Source organism: Microtus oregoni, unplaced genomic scaffold (assembly GCF_018167655.1).
Source record: "Microtus oregoni isolate MIOR12 unplaced genomic scaffold, Mior012 000016F_ref0000370, whole genome shotgun sequence".
Classification (NCBI taxonomy): Eukaryota; Metazoa; Chordata; class Mammalia; order Rodentia; family Cricetidae; genus Microtus; species Microtus oregoni.
Window position 1 is genome coordinate 22,848,028 of NW_024543075.1, and position 17,984 is coordinate 22,866,011.

At 47.6% G+C, this 17,984-nt stretch overlaps 1 protein-coding gene across 1 annotated transcript in view; it reads left to right on the forward strand.

Moving 5' to 3' along the window:
- The first annotated feature begins 593 nt into the window (after positions 1-593).
- Positions 594-17,984, forward strand: part of Gga2 (golgi associated, gamma adaptin ear containing, ARF binding protein 2) — a 37,947-nt gene continuing 20,556 nt past the window's right edge. The window contains exons 1-5 of the mRNA XM_041666388.1: positions 594-787; positions 10,363-10,447; positions 11,980-12,055; positions 14,395-14,493; positions 16,449-16,572. Coding sequence (XP_041522322.1) covers positions 688-787; positions 10,363-10,447; positions 11,980-12,055; positions 14,395-14,493; positions 16,449-16,572 — 484 coding nt within the window. The 5' untranslated portion in view covers positions 594-687. The remainder of the gene's footprint in view (positions 788-10,362; positions 10,448-11,979; positions 12,056-14,394; positions 14,494-16,448; positions 16,573-17,984) is intronic.

Below are 17,984 nucleotides of genomic sequence, written 5' to 3' on the forward strand. Positions count from 1 at the left end.
ACAAAGCTGTGGTGGCTGCACTTGCTTTACTCATGCTTGGAATATGGTGGCAAGAAGATCAAGAGTTCTGGGTCCTAGTGTAGTGGTCCAAGCCAACTGGTTACAGGAACCCTTAACCCAAAACAATCAGAAAAAGGTGTGTTTATAGCTATTTAACGTGCTCTTCTTAGGGTATGAGAATCACGACCTGCTTTTGAGAAAACTATTCTCTCTTAAATATGAGTTTTATAAATTATGGTATAATGTGTCATGTAGAAAAATAAAAGTGTGGAAGCCAGAATGGAAGGTGCTCTGGGAAGACCCTAATGTATAAAATGCTGAAATAAAACAAATGTGGAAAAAATAAAAATGCTGAAAGGCTCATTCTTTATCTGAAATTCAGATTAGCCAGGAGTATCTTATCTGGGAACCTACGTCTGAACGAAGAGGGGAACAGTACCTTGCTAGCTTGGTTTTTGACCTTTCAAATGGTCTTGCACAAAAAGACCTCGTGAATTGGAGGCGCGGAGGAGCGGTATGGGGCGGGGCTGGGGCTAGAAATGGGCGTGTCCAGTAGGGTCCCGCCTCCGTCACGTGCCTCTCTGTGCCTGCCGCGTCGGCAGCAGGAGAGAAGGCTAGGCGGCGGCGGCGGCTACAGCTGCAGGTTTTGGGCAGCCGTGTCTGTGGCTGCAACACTGAGCTGGGCAGATGGCAGCGACGGCAGTGGCGGCGGGGACTGGAGCCCCGGCGGGGACCGAGTCGGCGGAGGGTGCCCCGGGGCCGGCGGCGGCGCTGGAGCTGTGGCTCAGTGAGTAGCATCGCGCCGCACGTGATCCCGCTTCCCGCCGCCCTGGTTGTCCTCCTCGGTGTGGAAGGGGCCTCTAGGAGCGTCCAGGGAATTCCGGGGACCGCAGACTACCCCACAGCTCAGAGGCCCAGCGGCTCCACCTAACAGCTGGAGCACGAATGCCTAGTGGTCCCTTGTGCCAAGCACTGTGCAGAAGGCGTTTCAGCCATTGTTAGTCTGGTCGCAGACCCTGGAGGAATCAGCATTTACTAACCCCAGACTCGAGTGTGCAGACTGCGCAGCTTCTTTGCATATTCTTGAGTCTAAGAGCTCTTGTGCTGCCTTTAAGAGTAAAACCAGCCTTTATGACTCTGGCCAGACTTAATTGTTTCTTGTCCTAGCTTCATGGTGGTCCCTAGAGATGGGGTTCTTATGGTTCTCGCTTAATATGAGGAATTGAGGTTCAGAAAGGATAAAGAATCCACCCCTTGTGTGGGCTCCGCCGCGTTCTGGGTGCACTGCGATGGTAACACTGGGGCAGTGCTTACAAAGACATTTTCATTGGGTACGAGAACCGTACCTCGTTACCAGAAGCTGGAGGAGGGGAGCTAGTAGGGGATGTTTTGTTTACCTGGGTCATAGCTTGTATACAGTGTTTGTGTGGACAATGGAGGAGGCCATATTCCAGACAGGAAACTGCAAAAACTCAGGAGGAGAATGTAGAACATTCTGGGAGCGAGCAGGCCTGTTGGCTGGGAGTGCAGAGCTTAAAGAGCAAGGAATACAGAAAAGATACCCCAGGCTAATTTGCTTATGGGAGTAAGAAGAGCATGGATGTCTTTGTATGCTGTAGAAGGAATGGTATTATTTTTAAAAAAAATATTTTTATTACATTTTGTGTATTTGGGGTGGGGCATGCTGTTCCCAGATTATGGAGGTCAGGGAACTGAGGAGGGGGAGCGGTTTATTCCCTTAGACTCTTTTGTGGGTCCTAGGACTTGAACTCAGGTCAGAAGACTTGATTGCAGGAATTTTTATCTTCAGAGTTGTTGCAGGCCCAGAATTTTATATTTTAACGGATGGGAGAAGCTGTTGGAGATAATCTGATCCAGTTGGCCTAAGAAAGGCCCCACATGCGGTCCTACAGGATGAATTGGTTGAGGGTGGTGGTGGTGCAATAGGGCTGATTGACAGTGGGGATCAAGAGGATAGGGATCAGCTGAGCCTACCAGAAGGGTTTAATGTAAACACAGATGCATGTGCATTGCTTTGATTAAAAAAAAAAGCTTGGAGCCGGACGGTGGTGGTGCACACCTTTAATCCCAGCACTTGGGAGGCAGAGGCAGGTGGATCTCTGTAAGTTCGAGGCCAGCCTGGTCTATAAAGTGAGTTCCAGGACAGCCAGCAGTACATAGTGAGGCCCTCTCTAGGAAGAAATAAAACAAAATAAACAACAAAAGACTCAAAAAAACCCACCAATAAACAAAACCCAGAATGGATTAGCCAACAGCATAGACAGCCTTCCTGTAGGGTACCCGGATGGACTCAGGAGATGAAGAATGGGAAGGATCTCTGGTTTCAGGAGTCAGAAGTAATTATGGATGCCCTACCGTGAGGAGGAGGGATTATGTATTGTGAAGTTTGCAAGGTAGTCAGGAAGAGGCTCTGTGAGCCTTCAGTGGGCTCCGGGGAGGGGGAGGGTAAGAGCGGGAGATGTGGTTTAGAGTCAGGCTGCTGGTGTGTGTGTGTGTGAATAACAGAGCTGGAGCTTGGGCAGCCTCCATATTTCCCAAGCAGACAAGACCAGTAGCCTGAAGGCACAGAAGCAAACCTGGAAAGCTGGGCTGGAGAGAGCCTCAGAATGAGGGGTGTGGCCCATAGCTGCTTCAAAATGGAGACTAGAGGGAGGGGAATTTTGAGTCTGGTAAAAGGTTATTGAAAGCGCATTGAGTAACATGGTGGGAACAGGTTTGTGAAGTGGTGGGAACGGCAGGCTTAGATTCGAGTTGGAGGAAAACATGTACGCGGGGATATTTCAGGAAGCCTGTCTGAGGACTCGCCTCTCCAGCGCTAGCCAGGTAGCAGCGAATCACAATGTTCCTAGATCCTCTGCTTTTTCTGAGAGGGCTAGAATCAACCTTTTTATGAGGAATTCCTTGAGTTTCTTCAAAAGTTGGCTACTACTTTAAAAGAAACGTGTTGAAGGGCAGTGGGATAATCTGTAGGGTGGGTGTGTAAATGTTTTCTTTTTATGGTGCTTGGCTGTGAAAGGAAGGGGAGGAGACATCCAGTGGGAATTTGAGAATAATGGAGAGGGCCCGTGAGCCCCTCTTCCTGTGGTGTTCCTTTTGGTAGCTCCCCTTGGCTTCTAGGACCATGTTCGGTCACTGTGGAGGGGCTTTAAGGTGTTGGAGCCCTTGGGAACCTGAATGGGAAGTGTGGGGCCAGGGTGTGGCTGTAGAGGGGAAGAACAGCTTGTCTTGGGGAGGTCTGGGGAAGGAGATAAAGGTGATTGCACATGCAAACTAGTCACTCGTGCGCCAGTCCTTGTTACAGCCGTGGACTTGAGGAAGGTGCGGAAGTTCAGAAGTCCGAGGAGAAAACCACAACGTGAAGGTGCACAGCTGGCCTGCACGGTGTTGGGGACGGGCTGTTAACTTTTTTTTTTTTTCGGGCCGTTAACTTCTGTGATTGACATCTTGCGCCTAAATTCCGAGTGTGGTAGACTGTCCTGTGCAGTACTGAACATTTAAGTTCATCTTGACCTCCATTAGATGCCAATTACACACCTGACCTTGCCAGTCCGGACACCCCAAGGTGTCTCCAGATGTGTCCAATTTTTCAGCGTGGGGAGGGTTGGATCAGGGGCCGCCTGTCTGCCCACCTCCATTTCCCCTCTCAGTTGGGATGTTGAGTGCTCATCAGAAACGTGAACAGCAGGGGCTGGGGACGGGGCTAGTGCTTAGTACACAAGTGGCACTACCTGAGCTGAGATCCCCGGGAACCACATAGAAGGTCAGGCATGACAACACACGTCTCAGCACGTAGCCATAGAGGGCAGAGACAGGCAGATCTCAGGGTCTTGCTGCCCAGCCAGGCTAGGCAAACCAGAGAGCTCCAGTTTCAAAGAGAGACCTTATCTCAGAAAATAAAGAACAAACGTAGAAAGGCAATGGAGAAGATACCGCAGCATTAACCTCTGCCTTCCACAAGTATTTGCAGAGGAGAGAGAGAGCATGTACGCATGGAGACAGTGCTACGGTCTAACGCAGGAGTGCTGAGGATGGAGGACCGGTGGAATGATGTAGAGACAAGAGCTGGAGGAGGGCGAGGTACGGTCAGGACAGGTGTTGCGGAAGATGCCCCACCTGTCTTGACAAGAGGGGAAAGAAAACCATTGGTGGATCTTCCCTTTATCTTCTCCTTAGGGTTGCTGGAGTATCAAAAACGTTAGTAAATTTTCATGAAGTTTGTTTTCTTTTGTTTCTGAGACAGATTCTCACTGTGTAGTCCTGGCTGTCCAGGAACTGGATCTGTAGCCCAGAGAGCTGCTTGCCTCTGCCTCCCGAGTTGGGGATTAAAGACCACTACCTGGCTTCACATTTTTATAAAGTTCTTAAATAGTGCCTTAATATAGTGTATAAAGTGAAAGACCCCTGGTGTAGGGAGACTCTCACTCAAGTCTCGGGATAACACGACCCCCCCAGTAACTCATGAGAGACCATCCTTGCTGCAATCACCCGAGGTTTATTGACAGGTACCAGTGCACTGGGGCGGAGACTCATAACCCACGCAGGGGAGGAGTTCGACTCCAAGTAACTGGGAGAAGGGGTTTTAAGGGAAGAAACCACAGCCCAGAAATCCAAAGGGGTAGGGAGGGCATCATAAAAAATTCCAAAAATACCAATGATAATCACAAGGGGGCAACTCCCTGTTTCTCAAGATTATTCTCAAGATTACAATCTAACTTTAATCTTCAGCTAGTTCCTGAAACTGAACCGACTAATCCTAGATTTCTGATTCTTCCCTCCCTGCTTAGAATTTTGGCTCTATTTTTTCCTGCTGGGGGGGGGGGGTTTCTGGATTTATCCAGGTCTTTCAAAAGTACCCAATAAACTGGGTTATGGAATGAAAGAAAGTCTTCGAATAGGTGTGGCCCCAACCCCAAAGCTCCACGCTGTCCCTGAGATTTTGTTTCTTTTCTTGGATTTGTTCATTTCTCTGCTCCCTGCTATACTTGGGACAGGAATGAGTCAGGAGTCATTTCACCATGATTTTCAAAAGTTACGGTTCTGTTTGTGGGCCTTTTGGCTTGGCTTGTGTCTATCTTGGAATCTGGGTGACCAAGAAGATGAAGTAGGAAGAGTACCAGACGCGAAAGGATGGAGAGGAGACCCCGCTGAACTTCAGACTGGAGAAGGGATAGTTCACCAAAGGAACACGAAGCAGCTGCTTCTGAAACTATGCTCTAAAAAAATACAAAAAGCTGGCGGTGGTCTTTAATCCCAGCACTCAAGAGGCAGAGGCAGGTGGATGGATCTCTGTGAGTTTGAGGCCAGCCTGGTCTACAGAGTGAGTTCCAGGACAGCCAGTACTGTAACACAGAGAAACCTTGTCTTGAAAATAAAAACAAAACAAAAAATTAATTATTTAATATTTATTTATTTTATATATATACACACAGGTCCACTTTAGTTTTCTCTCTTCACCATGCAGGATCTGGGGATGGAACTCAGGTGACCAGGGTTGGTGTCAAGGGCCTTTATACATCGAACCATCTCTCCTGCCCAGGGATTTTCTTTTGTTTGTTTTTTATTTTGTTTTGCTTTTTTTCTTTTTTCAACAGGGTCTTGCTATGTAGCCTGGGCTGGACTGATATTTAACTCAAGGTGGTCTTGAACTTATGGCAGTCCTCCTGTCTCAGCCTCCTGAGAGCTGGAGTTGCCGATTACCACACCATGCTAGCTAGTTCATTTATCATTATTCCATATGACTGCGTATATGTAGCATTGCCCCTAATAGAAAGCTTTGAGCGCCTCTGTGAGCACAGTGTAATCCAGTTAACGGGTTCCTAGTGGGGTCTCAAGTGTTGCCAGTACTATGCTGTTTTTCAGGACACGTGATCATCTCAGTCTCTGACTGTGGATTTTAACTCTGGTCTTGTAAAAATGAAGTGCAAAGTGGACCCCTTGTTCTTACTTCCGCCTGGACTTGCTCCTAAACGACCGCCTATCTTCCTTCCTGCTCTACTTTAATTCCACCCCTGGGGCTCTGGATTGCAGTCGACTTGTTTCTGAATCCAGAGCCGAGCGGCTCTCCTAGCCTGGAGTCCAGATTGCAGCATTCCTGCTGGTCCTGGCAGGTTTCCCTGTAAGGCTGAATTGAATGATTGATTGATGGGCTGTAGGGCCCAGGTTTGTTGCCCTGGGGAAGAACTCCTTAGGCAGTGGGCACTGCTGGGAGGTTTAGTTGGGTTCCTTGAGGTGGCAGCTTCTAGCCTCCAGGCTCCTCTTTCAGGCACACTCTGCGCCTAGCGACGGAGTCATGACCCTGGTGATGGGTTGGCAGCTGGCTGAGATCATTTGGCTCCTCAGATGGTCACTCTAGGAGCCATTTCACTCACAGCTAGGATCTCCACGGGTAATACCTTTGACCCAGCGCTGAGCAGGAGCAGGCTTGTAGCCAATCTTAGGAACACTTCTTATTAATATCTGACAACAGTGTTATTGCTTGGCCTTTCCTTTCCAAGGACAGCCTCAGTGAGGAGCCTGCACGTCCCTTCTCAGGGCCCCGAGGACTGTGACAGTCACACAACAAAGAAGGGGTCCTGTCATGGTTTTGCTGTTCCCTTCTGTCCCCCTTCTGTGTTTGGTTTAGGTTTGTGTCAGACAGATCTCAGCAGCTGTGTTGCCAGGATCCCAGTTGCTGGGTCCTCTGGGGGGCATTTTCTCTGTGGCTGCCTGAGCCCTCCGAAATAGCTTGGGCAGTCAGGGATTAGGTGTTCAGAGGCATTTCAGAACTGAAATAGCCACTGTGTGGCGGCAGCTATGGCCCAGCCTGCTATCCTAGCCCCGCGCAGCAGACACGTTCATTCCTTCTTTAAGTGATTATCTGTGGCAGCCATGTTCTGGTGCCGGAGCAGGTATCGGTGAGAAATCCCCTCGTTCCTGCCCGGCCCTGCCTTTGTCAGGGATCCAAGCCATCCCACGAGGACTTGGAGCCAGGGTGACCTGGGACCTAACTTTTGCTTGTGTGGTTTTCTCGCTCTGTGCCTGGAACTGAGTCTCCTCAGCAGTAAAGGGTGAGGTGATAACATCAGTGCCAGCCCTCTGAGTACTTTGTCATGGTGTCCTGCTTACCAGGCAGCTAGAGAAAAAATGAAGGTGACAGCCATGACTTTGGGGCCTTAGTAACCCTTGAGTGCCCCAAATGTAGCAGATAAAGAAGAAACATCTTATGCCAGTGGAGCCTTTGGCTGCTTCCTGTGGCTAAGGGTTTGGGAGCTCTCTAACTTCCTTTAGTGCAGCGGACCCTGTCTGTGCTGGGATTCCTCTAGGAATCCTGCAGAAGGGAATGAACAAGGCTGGATTCTGCATGCTGGGCTCTGCTGCTCCTTTCCTTTGTCTCCAGATCTAAATTTCTTTGAGGTGTCAACCCTGACCTTGTGTTTTGAAGCTGAAGTTTACTTGGTGAATCACTTTCAGGTGATTCAGGCACTAAGCCTGAGAATCACTGCTAAAAAATTTGCATAAAGATCTCCAGATGGTCCTTAGAATAACTAACTAGGCCACTTGGTTTTTTTTTTTTTCAGATTTATTTTCTTTTAATTTTATGTATGTGTATTTGTACACATTAGTGCAGGTGTTCGAGGAAGTCAAAAGAGGGTGCCTGACCCCTGGAGCTGGACTTTCAGGCTGAGTGGCCCAGCGTGGGTACTGGGAACTGAATCCGGGTCCTTGAGTTCACTACGTGCTCTTAACCACTGAGCCATCACTCCAGCCCCAAGGTTTACAATTAAAACAGTTGTTACATTTTATTTTGTTAATTTTTAAATTACGTGTCCATGTGCTACTGTGTAGGTACCCCAGGAAGCCAGAAGATGGCATTGGATCCCTGTGAAACTGGAATTTTAGATAGTTATGAGCCACCCAACATGGAGGCTGGGAACTGAACTCAGGTCCTCGGCAAGAGCAGTACACACCCCTAAACCCCAATCTGTCTCTCCAGCCACATGTTACTTATTTTGTTATGTTCAAGTGTGTGCTGAAGTCAATTATCTCTTCACTGTGTGGGCCCCAGGGCTCAAACTGAGGTTGTCAGGTTTGGTGGCAGTTGCTTGGCCAGCTGAGCCATCTCACCAACTATCAACAGACTTTGGAAGGTAATCTTTTGTTTTGTTTTAAGGTTTATTGGGGTAATCTTTTGGTTTGTTTTGTTTTTTGAGATAGGGTTTCTCTGTGCAACACTGGTTGTCCTGGAACTTGCTCTGTGGACCAGGCTGGCCCCGAATTTATAGAGATCCGCCTGCCTTTGCCTCCTGGGTGCTGGGATTAAAGGTGTGAGCCACTACCGCCTGACCTATTGGGGTAATCTTTATGGGAAGTTACTTCATGCTTAGTCAGGGAATATCTGTATTTTGTACCTCTTTGGAAAGCCTTGTGCTAAGCACTATAGGAGAAATGTGGCATCTGGCTTCAAGGGTTTTAATCCCTGTAGGTACAATAAGGCATATGTATGATTTTTATAGGAAAAGGCAGAGAGTACTTAGAATTAAATAATTATTGATTATTTCCTCTGTGCTGGCACTTTAGACACACTTTCCCTAAATCACATGACAATTGAAAACACTATATTCCTAGCTGGGCACGGTAGCGAGCACATCTTTAATCCCAGCACTTGGGAGGCAGAAGCTGGCAGATCTCAGCGTTCAAGGCCAGCCTGGTCTACAGAGCTATTTCCTGGGCAGCTGGGTCTATGCAGAGAAACCCTGTCTTGAAAAAACCAAAGACAAAGTTATATTCCTTATTTTATGATTGAAACAGAATAAGAGAGTTCGAGGACATTAATTGATGCTTGTGATTATTTAGGGTAGAGCATCAAGTGGTGGTTGGAGAGAAATGGGTTAAAATACCAGTCTGCGCCTGCTATTGGGAAGTTGAGACCCTGGAGTTGGGGACCAGCCTAGGCAAAATAGTGAAACCCTGTGAAAAAAAAAGTTTTGGGGAGAGAGGCATCATCTGTTTTGTATGGTGGGAGTTAAAGATTAAGGAATTTTAAATTTTTCTTATTTATCTTTTTACTTTTGTGATCCTGGAGCTTCACATATCCTCGGCACGTGCTATGCACCTGAGTTCCACTCCAGCTCCCAAGGCAGCCATTAGGAAAGGGTAGTGTTTGGATTGTGATCTGATTGACAGATAGGGGTCTGTAAGATAAGGCCCTGTGTGTGCGGATGTTGGGGTGGGGGAGCTTTGTGTTTAGGATACAGTCCTTTGATTCTCACGTGACCTCCATGGGACAGGGATATGACTGTAGTGAGAAGCAGTTTAGGCTTAGGTTGAGGATGGAGTCCTGGGTGATCAGGACAGAGGAGACGTGGTCCTGGAGCGGCATGGGGAGGGGACTTTTTTCTAGCAGAAGGAATTCTGGTAAGTCTTTAAAATTTTTCTAAATTATATTTTAGGGTGCGTGCACGTACCCCCTCACACACACGTGTGTGTATGTGTGTGTATGTATGTGTGTGTGCGTGTTTCATTACAGTGCAAAAGTGAAAGTCAGAGAATAACTTTTTTTTTTTAATTTATTTATTATGTATACAACTTTCTGCCTCCACACGCCAGAGGAGGGCACCAGATCTCTTTACAGATGGTTTTGGAGCCAACATGTGGTTGCTGGGAATTGAACTCAGGACCTCCGGAAGAGCAGACAGTGCTCTTAACCTCTGAGCCATCTCTCCAGCCCCAGAGAATAACTTTTTGGAGTCCGTTCTTTCCTTCCACCGTGTGGGGTCAACTCAAGTCACTGAGCTTGGTGACAAGCGCCTTTACCCATGGACCCATCTCATTGGTCTCCTGGGGAGTCTTAAAGAGAGGGTAGGTGTCTGAGAGGAGGAAAAGACCGCTGGGGGAGAGAAATCATAACATCAAACTTCACCCCCCGAGAATAGATCTTCTCGGCCAGGACAAGGGTGGACAATCCAGAGCCTCGAGAATGTTGTAGGAAAAGCTTCCTTGTGGCAGGCTACGGCCTCTCTTTTATGGGCTAAGAAGCTGACAGCTCCCAGGCGCCACCTCAGCCAGGATGGGGGCCGCTGACACTGGCGTGAAGGAGGCCCACACAGACCAACTTTGGCCCTAGAAATAGCCGCTCGTTTACTAATTACTTTTCTCAGTCATGCATCCAGCATAGCTTCAGAAAGCGCACGGCATTTTTGGCAGGCACTGCCTGCGGTGGACAACACAGACATCGATCGGCCCTGCCCCTCTCAGCTACCTGCCCACTGGTCTGACTGTAGAGCTGTGACATCGCAGCCTCTGCAGAAGGTACAGATTTCTTTTGTTATGCTTTCTTTAACTTGATTGTTGATTTCTTAACAGACAAAGCCACAGACCCAAGCGCGGTGGAGCAGGATTGGTCAGCTATCCAGAATTTCTGTGAGCAGGTGAACACCGACCCCAATGGGTAAGTTCCTGCAGAGATGTTCTCGACTTTGGGAGCATGAGACAGAGCTCAGACCCTTGGCTCCAGGGCCTGCAGCTGGGGATGCTTTCATTCTTTTTTTCTTCCACAATCTAATAATTGGTAGTTTTTTTTAAATCAATTTGTTTTGCGGCTGTTTTTTTTTGTTGTTGTTTTTTTGTTTGTTTGTTTTGTTTTGTTTTTTTGAGTCAGGGTCTCACTATGAATCCCTGGCTGCCCTAGAGTTAGTTCTATGTGTAAACCATGCTGGCTTTGAACTCACAGAGCTCTGCCTGTCTCTGTCTCCAGAATACTGGGATTAAAGGTTCACCATACCATGACTGGCTACTTTTTTAACTAAGACTTATTTATTTATTTATTTATTTATTTTGGTTTTTCGAGACAGGGTTTCTCTGTAGCTTTGGTGCCTGTCCCGGAACTAGCTCTGTAGACCAGGCTGGTCTCGAACTCACAGAGATCCGTCTGTCTCTGCCTCCCGAGTGCTGGGATTAAAGGCATGCGCCACCATCGCCCGGCCAAGATTTTTTTTTTTTAATTGTGTTATGTTATAAAATACACTTTGGATTAGGTTTCCCAATGATGGGAAACATACTGATGAATTAGTTATGATTAAAAAATTGAAGAACGCTGAGTAGTGGTGGCGCATGCCTTTATTTAGTCCCAGCACTCAAGAGGCAGAGACAGGCAAATCTCTGTGAGTTCAAGGCCAGCCTGGTCTACAAAGAGAGTACCAGGATAGCCAGCATTGTTACACAGAAAAACCCCATCTCAAAACAAAACAAAACAAACAAAAAAATTAAGGAAGATTTATTTAAATGTATGTGTGTTTTGCCTGAATGTATGTAAATGCAGCGCATGCATACCTGGGGCGAAGAGATCAGATTCCCTGGACTGGAGTTCTAGAAATGGTTGTGGGCTGCCATGTGGGTGCTGGGAACTGAACCCAGGCCCTCTGCATGCACCCCAAGTGCTTCTAACTGCTGAGCCGTCTCCTGGCATCTTTCTAGTATGATTTGAAAACCCTGTTTTATGTAGGAGAAGGAATGGCAAAGCTTTATTTTTTATTTGCAGTGATGAGCATTGGACTCGGGGCTTTCTGCATGCTAAGCAGACACTCTACCACTGAATCACAGTCTCCCTTCGAGATTCTTTGAAGTTATTCCCCTGCAGAGGAACTGGGAAGGAGTAGTTTACGCAGATGTTGACCTGCATAGGGCCGCATAGTCAGCTGACTGGAGTAGCCCAGGGCTTGTCCTCCTCCTGCTCTAGTGTTCACTGAGTAGCTCTGACCCCTGGCTGCCTGGCTGGCTGTTCTGGGGTGGCCAAGCACATGCTGACTCCAGTATTACACACGTATCTAGGGTGGGGGAGCCATTGTCTCACAAGTTCGTGCCTAAGCCCTGCCAGGGGGACCCCGTTCTGAAAGGGGGGCTGCTTGAAGTGAGTGGGTACTGCTAGGTTGCTCAGGTGGTCTACCCCACCCAGAGTCCAGGTCTGTTTTGATTTTTCTTCAGGCCGACACATGCGCCCTGGCTGCTGGCCCACAAGATCCAATCTCCACAAGAGAAGGAAGCCCTTTACGCCCTGACGGTGAGTTGGCTGGCCACTCAGCCCACACATTCCTATCACAACTCTAGAAAAAGCACTGAGGTCACCAGACTGGTTCTCCTTTCCAGGCATTGACAACAGGCTAGGGGAATTCCCAGATGCTTACTAAGACAACACTGAGCCCACTTTGGGAAAAGGAAAGGAGGGGTTCACTTTCATTTGCCTCCCCAGATTGGGTCAGGGCTGGCAACCAACAGAGTGAACATAGATGAAAGATGGAGTTGGTGTGTTCTGTCCTGTGTACGGGGCAGCTGCTGTGCAGGTCTCGCTCATGGTTGCTGTGCCCAAATTTGGGCAGTGTTATTGGAATTTTCATGTTCCCAAAAGAAACCTCAAGTCCAGATTTTAATAAGAATTCTCTGAATATGTAGATATTGATGGAAACACTTAAAAAAGAGGGTTTACCTTTATGTGTAGGAGTGTTTTGCCTACATATAAGCATATGCACTATATCCGTGCCTGGGTGCCCATGGAGGCACAAGATCATACATGTTCCCCTGGACCTGAAGTTGTAAACCCTCGTGTGGGTGCTGGGAATTGAACCTGGCTCCTCAGCAAGAGGTCTTAACCACTGAGCCATCTCTCCAGCCTTCCCCCTTTAAATGAAGTATTTCTTATTTCTAGAATTGAAAATACAGGGTTGTTATCTGTAAAAGAAAGTCAGAGACTGGCTGTGTAATTCCAGCACTCGGGAGGTTAGGGCAGGAGAATCCTAGCTAGAGAGCAGCCTGGGGGAAAATTGTGGTGGTACAGACCTGTAATTCCAGTCTTCTGGAGACGTGGAAAGGGAAACTAGTCTGGGCTAGATAGAGAGTTCTAGGTAGCCCAGGGCTGTGACCTGAGGCTTTGTCTCTGATACAAACAGAGACTCATTTGTTATTAAATCATTGTGGGTGGGGCATGGTGGTTTATGCCTTTAATCCCAGCCTTTGGGAGACAGAGGCAGGTAGATCTTTGAGTTTAAGGCTAACCTGGTCTACATATCAAGTTTCAGAACAGTTACGGATACGCAATAGAGACCTGTCTCTAAAAAGAAATGAAAGAAAAAGCAAAAACTAGTCTGGGCTCAGGAATACAGTCCCAGCTTGCCTTTGGTTGCCAAGGGTAAGTGGAGCAAGCAGTTCTTAGACACTGTGAGCCGGGTTTCTACCTGAGCAGGGGAGACCCTAGGCCAGTTTCACTTGCCCACAGAGTCATCTTAACACCCTGCTGAGCTTCTTCTGCACACCTACGTGGCTCGTCTAGGCAGAGGACATTGTTTTAAGACAGAATCTCCTGTGTAGCCCCTCCTGGCTAGAGATTCAGCTGCTTCTGCTGGGGTTAAAGGTGTGTGTCACAAGTGACCACTGTTTGGTTTTGGCTTTTTAAAATACTTATTTTATGTGTATTGGTATTTTGTCTGCATCATGCATGTTTGTACATCACATGTGTCACACGTGTGCCTGGTGCCTGGGGAGGCCAGAAGAGGGTATCAGATCTCCTAGAACCTAAGTTACAGACAGTATTCAGCACCATAGGTACTGGGAATTGAGCTTGGAATTGAACTCAGGTCCTTTGGAAGGGCAGTTAGTGTTCTTTCTTTCTTTCTTTCTTTTTCTTTTAAAGATTTATTTGTATTATTTTATGCAAATGTATATTTTGCCTGCATGCACAGATATGTGCACCACGTGCATTCCTGGGGCCATGGGTCCCCTGGAACTGGAATTACAGGCAGTTGTGAGCTGCTATGTGGGTGCTGGGAATTGAATCTGGGTTCTCCAGAGGAGCAGCCAATGCTCTTAACTGCTGAGCCATCTTTCCACCCTGCAACTACTGTTCTTAACTGCTGCGCCTTCTCTCCAGCCCCATCATTACCCCCTCCCCCCATAGGGTTTCTCTGTGTAGCTCTGGCTGTCCTGGGACTTGCTTTGTAGACCAGGCTGTTTGTTGTTTTTTTGGTACAGGAACTCATGTAGCCCAAACTGACTTTGAAGTCAGCAATGTAGCTAAGGATGAATTTCAAAAATGTACCCTCCGCCTATTTTCCCAGCTCTGGGATTACAGGTATGCACACCCAGCTGTGCTGCTGGCGCTGGGACTGAGAGCTTCAGGGGTGTTATCAAAGGCTGCCAGCTGAACCACAGCCTCAGCCCAGCGTAGTTTGCTTGATCAGAAGATGCTTGCCTTCTCCTAAAGGCCATGGGTTTTGAGAAAGGCTTGAGGGAAAGTTAGCTCTGGTTCTACCCATCAGCAGCTGAGGTTTGTTAGCCTTGGGTTGAGCCCGTAATGCTTCGAGATAAGCCTCCAGTTTTGACTTTCCCTTCCGGGGACCCTGTCTGCAGGTTCTGGAGATGTGCATGAACCACTGTGGGGAGAAGTTCCACAACGAGGTGGCCAAGTTCCGCTTCCTGAATGAGTTGATCAAAGTATTGTCCCCAAAGGTAAGTGCCTGGACTTGGCATGTTCACTGTGTTGCCCCTGTATCCCGCTTTCCGTCTTTGTCACCCTGCAGATGAGAGCAGGCCAATTCTTCCATAGAACCTGCCTGTGTGTTGGGAGCAAAGACTATTCGTGCTAAAGCTGTCTCCTAGCCAACATCTGGAAGGGCAGTCAGGCTCATAGCTGACCTCTGTCCCTCCAGAGTTAGCATTTCTGCTTTTCCTTGAAAATGGCATCACCTAACCAGGCAGTGGTGGTGCATGCCTTTAATTCCAGCACTCAGGAGACAGGTAGGTGGATCTCTGTGAGTTCGAGGCTAGCCTGGTATACATCGTGAGTTCCAGGACAGTCAGGGCTACACAGAGAAACCCTGTCTTCAAAAACCAACGAAACCAACTAAACCAACCAAACAAACAAAAACACAAACTAACAGACAAAACCCCCAAGACAGCGTCACCCATTTGTGAGCTGTGTGGCCTACAGGAGGTGAGAGACTAGCATGAGGCCCAGGTCTCCTGGTAGAGATGACGGAGTGATAGTGGGTGTGACTGTTTGACTTGCTCTTGCCTTGTCCCCTGCTCCTCTGTTCCTAGCCCTTGTATTAAGCTATGTCACTCATGTCGTTGGCATATGAGTTCTTTCTTGTATGGCACCTGTAGACCAAGTTTCCTTTGGGCCACCAGCTCACAAATAACAACATGGAGACTTGTTAGTAATTATGAAGCATGGCCTTACCTGAGGCTTGTTCCTAACTAGTTCTTATAACTTAAATTAACCCATATCTTTTTAGTCTACATTCTTTTATGTGGCTTTTACCTTTACTCTGTACTGCCTATCCTGCTTTTCCGTGTCTGACTGGTGACTCTGTCTTTCTTTTTCCTAAAGATCTCTCTTTGTCCAGAAATACCACCTATCTCTCCTGTCTAGCTGTTGGTCATTCGGCTTCTTGCTACATCAATCACAACAATACACCTTCACAGTGTACAAATATGTCACAACAAGAGCCAGCCACGGCTCTCTCACACCTGGTGTGCATCTTACAGTTTAGTTGAGTTCTGACCCTGTCTGGTCTTTTGTTTTGAGACAGGGTCTCCCCTATAGCTCTGGCTGTCCTTGACCAGGATAGCCTCAAACTCAAAGTGCTGGGATTAAAGGCATAAACCTCCACTCCTGGCCTCTGTCTGGTTTTAAACACTCCCCACATCCTTCATATAAAGGGCTGAGTCCTACCTATACCATCTGTCTCAAGAGCCAATCACAAGCTTCGGGTGTCTTTGGGGTACTAAACATTGCACTATGCCAGTTGGGAGTTTTCAGGACTCCTTCCTTCCAGGTTCCAAAGTTCATTAGCACTCCCACAGAACACAGGAAAGCACTGTATAATATAAATAAGAATAACCCATGGGGAGAGCTTCATGTGTGAAAAGGCCTGTATACTTTGTTTTTGAGGTTTTTATTGTTGTGGGTTGTTGTTGTTATTATTATTGTTTTTTGTTTTTCGAGACAGGGTCTCTTTGTAACTTTGGAGCCCATCCTGGAACTAGCTCTTGTAGACCAGGCTGGTCTCGAACTCACAGAGATCCTCTTGCTTCTGCCTCCCGAGTGCTGGGATTAAAGGCATGCGCCACCACCACCCGGCCTATTTTTTTAAGACAGGATTTTACCGTGTACTTCAGGCTGGCTTCAAACTTGTGACAATTCTCCTGCCTTGGTTTCCCAGCTATTGGGAGTATAGCAATGTGCTCAGATCCGTGATGAGCTTTGGTATTAATGGTGGGGCCTGGATTGTTTTGAATCCAGGAGAGGCTTTGGGGTCTGGTGCCAGGGAGCTTGTCCTCCGAGTGTGTCTCCTTTCCAATCCAGCTCACATCTGTACTTGCAAGCATCTCTTTGGGGGGAAATGCTGGCCACTTAACCCGAGTCCCTTCCAGCTCTCTAACTCTGCTGTTTACTTCAGTACCTAGGGGCCTGGGCCACAGAGAAGGTTAAAGGAAGAGTAATTGAAATCCTCTTCAGCTGGACGGTCTGGTTTCCAGAAGACATCAAGATCCGAGATGCCTATCAGATGCTGAAGAAGCAAGGTTTGACCTCAGCGTTCACGTCACCTGTCTTCACTGTAGTGCTTTGTTTCCGGGTACAGGGTCTCCATACTTCGACTGTTCTGAAGCTCACTGTGTATGAGGGAGACCTTACTCCTCCTCCTCCTCCTGCCTTCTGTCACGTGCTGCCACTATGCCTGTTTTGTTTGTTTTTCAAGACAGGGTTTCTCTCTTTGATGGCCCTAGCTGTTCTGGAACTAGCTCTGTAGACCAGGCTGGCCTCGAACACACGGAGATCTGCCTGCCTCTGCCTCCTGAGTGCTGGGATTAAAGGCATGCATCCCCACTGCCCGACTTCTTTTGCTTTTTTTAATACAGTACTGGGGATTAAATTCAGGATTTCATGCATAGGAGCCCAGGACTGTGCTATCTAAGATTCCCTTTATTGCTCAGGTTGGAGCTGGCAGTGTGGCTCAGCAGGTAAAGGTACTTGCGATCTCTGGAGCACACATGGCCCAGGAGAGAACCGATTTTTCCCAAGTTGTTTTCTGACTTTCACTTTTGCACTCTCCTCCCAATAAGTAAATTAAAAAATAAATGTAAAAGGATCATGCATACATAGCTCAGGCTGGCCTTTAACTCCTGATTCTCCTGCCTCGGCTTTTCAGGACTGGGATGATGCACAGTAGCTGAGCTGTGTTTACTGGTCTGCCTCCCATTGCTCCTCCTCAGCACCATCTTTCCTTAGATTTTGGGTTAAGTGGTTGTTGGCTGTTGTTGGCCCATGATCCCAACTTGTAGCTTTAAGAACAGTTGTTAAATTGCAAGTTATCGAGTATCTTGGGATTGCTGTTGTTATGGGAATTATATCTTTGCATGCTCTGTCTGGTTCTGGGATTCCTTTCATGTCAGGCTCTCTGGAAGAAGGCTGAGCTCATCACTTACTGTTTTCCCCTGCTGCATGCACTCAGCCTTTTGGGAGCTGCGTCAGAGGTCTTGCAGTCATCTCTGAGCCCTGGGGAGTCATGGAACTGCATATTACCAAAGAGTCCATGCCTTAGGACCAGGGTCTGGCCTGATTTTGTGCAGTTCTTGAATTCCTGAGGTGATATAAAGCCTTAATCAGATCCTGTGTATGTGCTGTGTGTTGTGGTTTTGTTTCTATCTGAAGAAGTGTTTTATTTTAGCTGGGTATTTTTACTTAGGTGGTACTTGCATAAGCTAGGCAAGCTCCCTACCAGTAAGCTATGTCTGAGAGTTTGTTGAGGGCTGGTAATGTTTAGTGAAATTGTTACTGGGGAAGCAGGGTCCCTTTTACGAGTTCTTAGTCTTGTAGATAAAATAGACTCAAAAGGAAACCGAAGACGTTTTAATGGAATTTGAGAGAAAAAGACAAACGGGTTGTGAGCAAGCTATGAATCTCGGCATCTGCAGCGGGGAGGAGGGGCATGAAG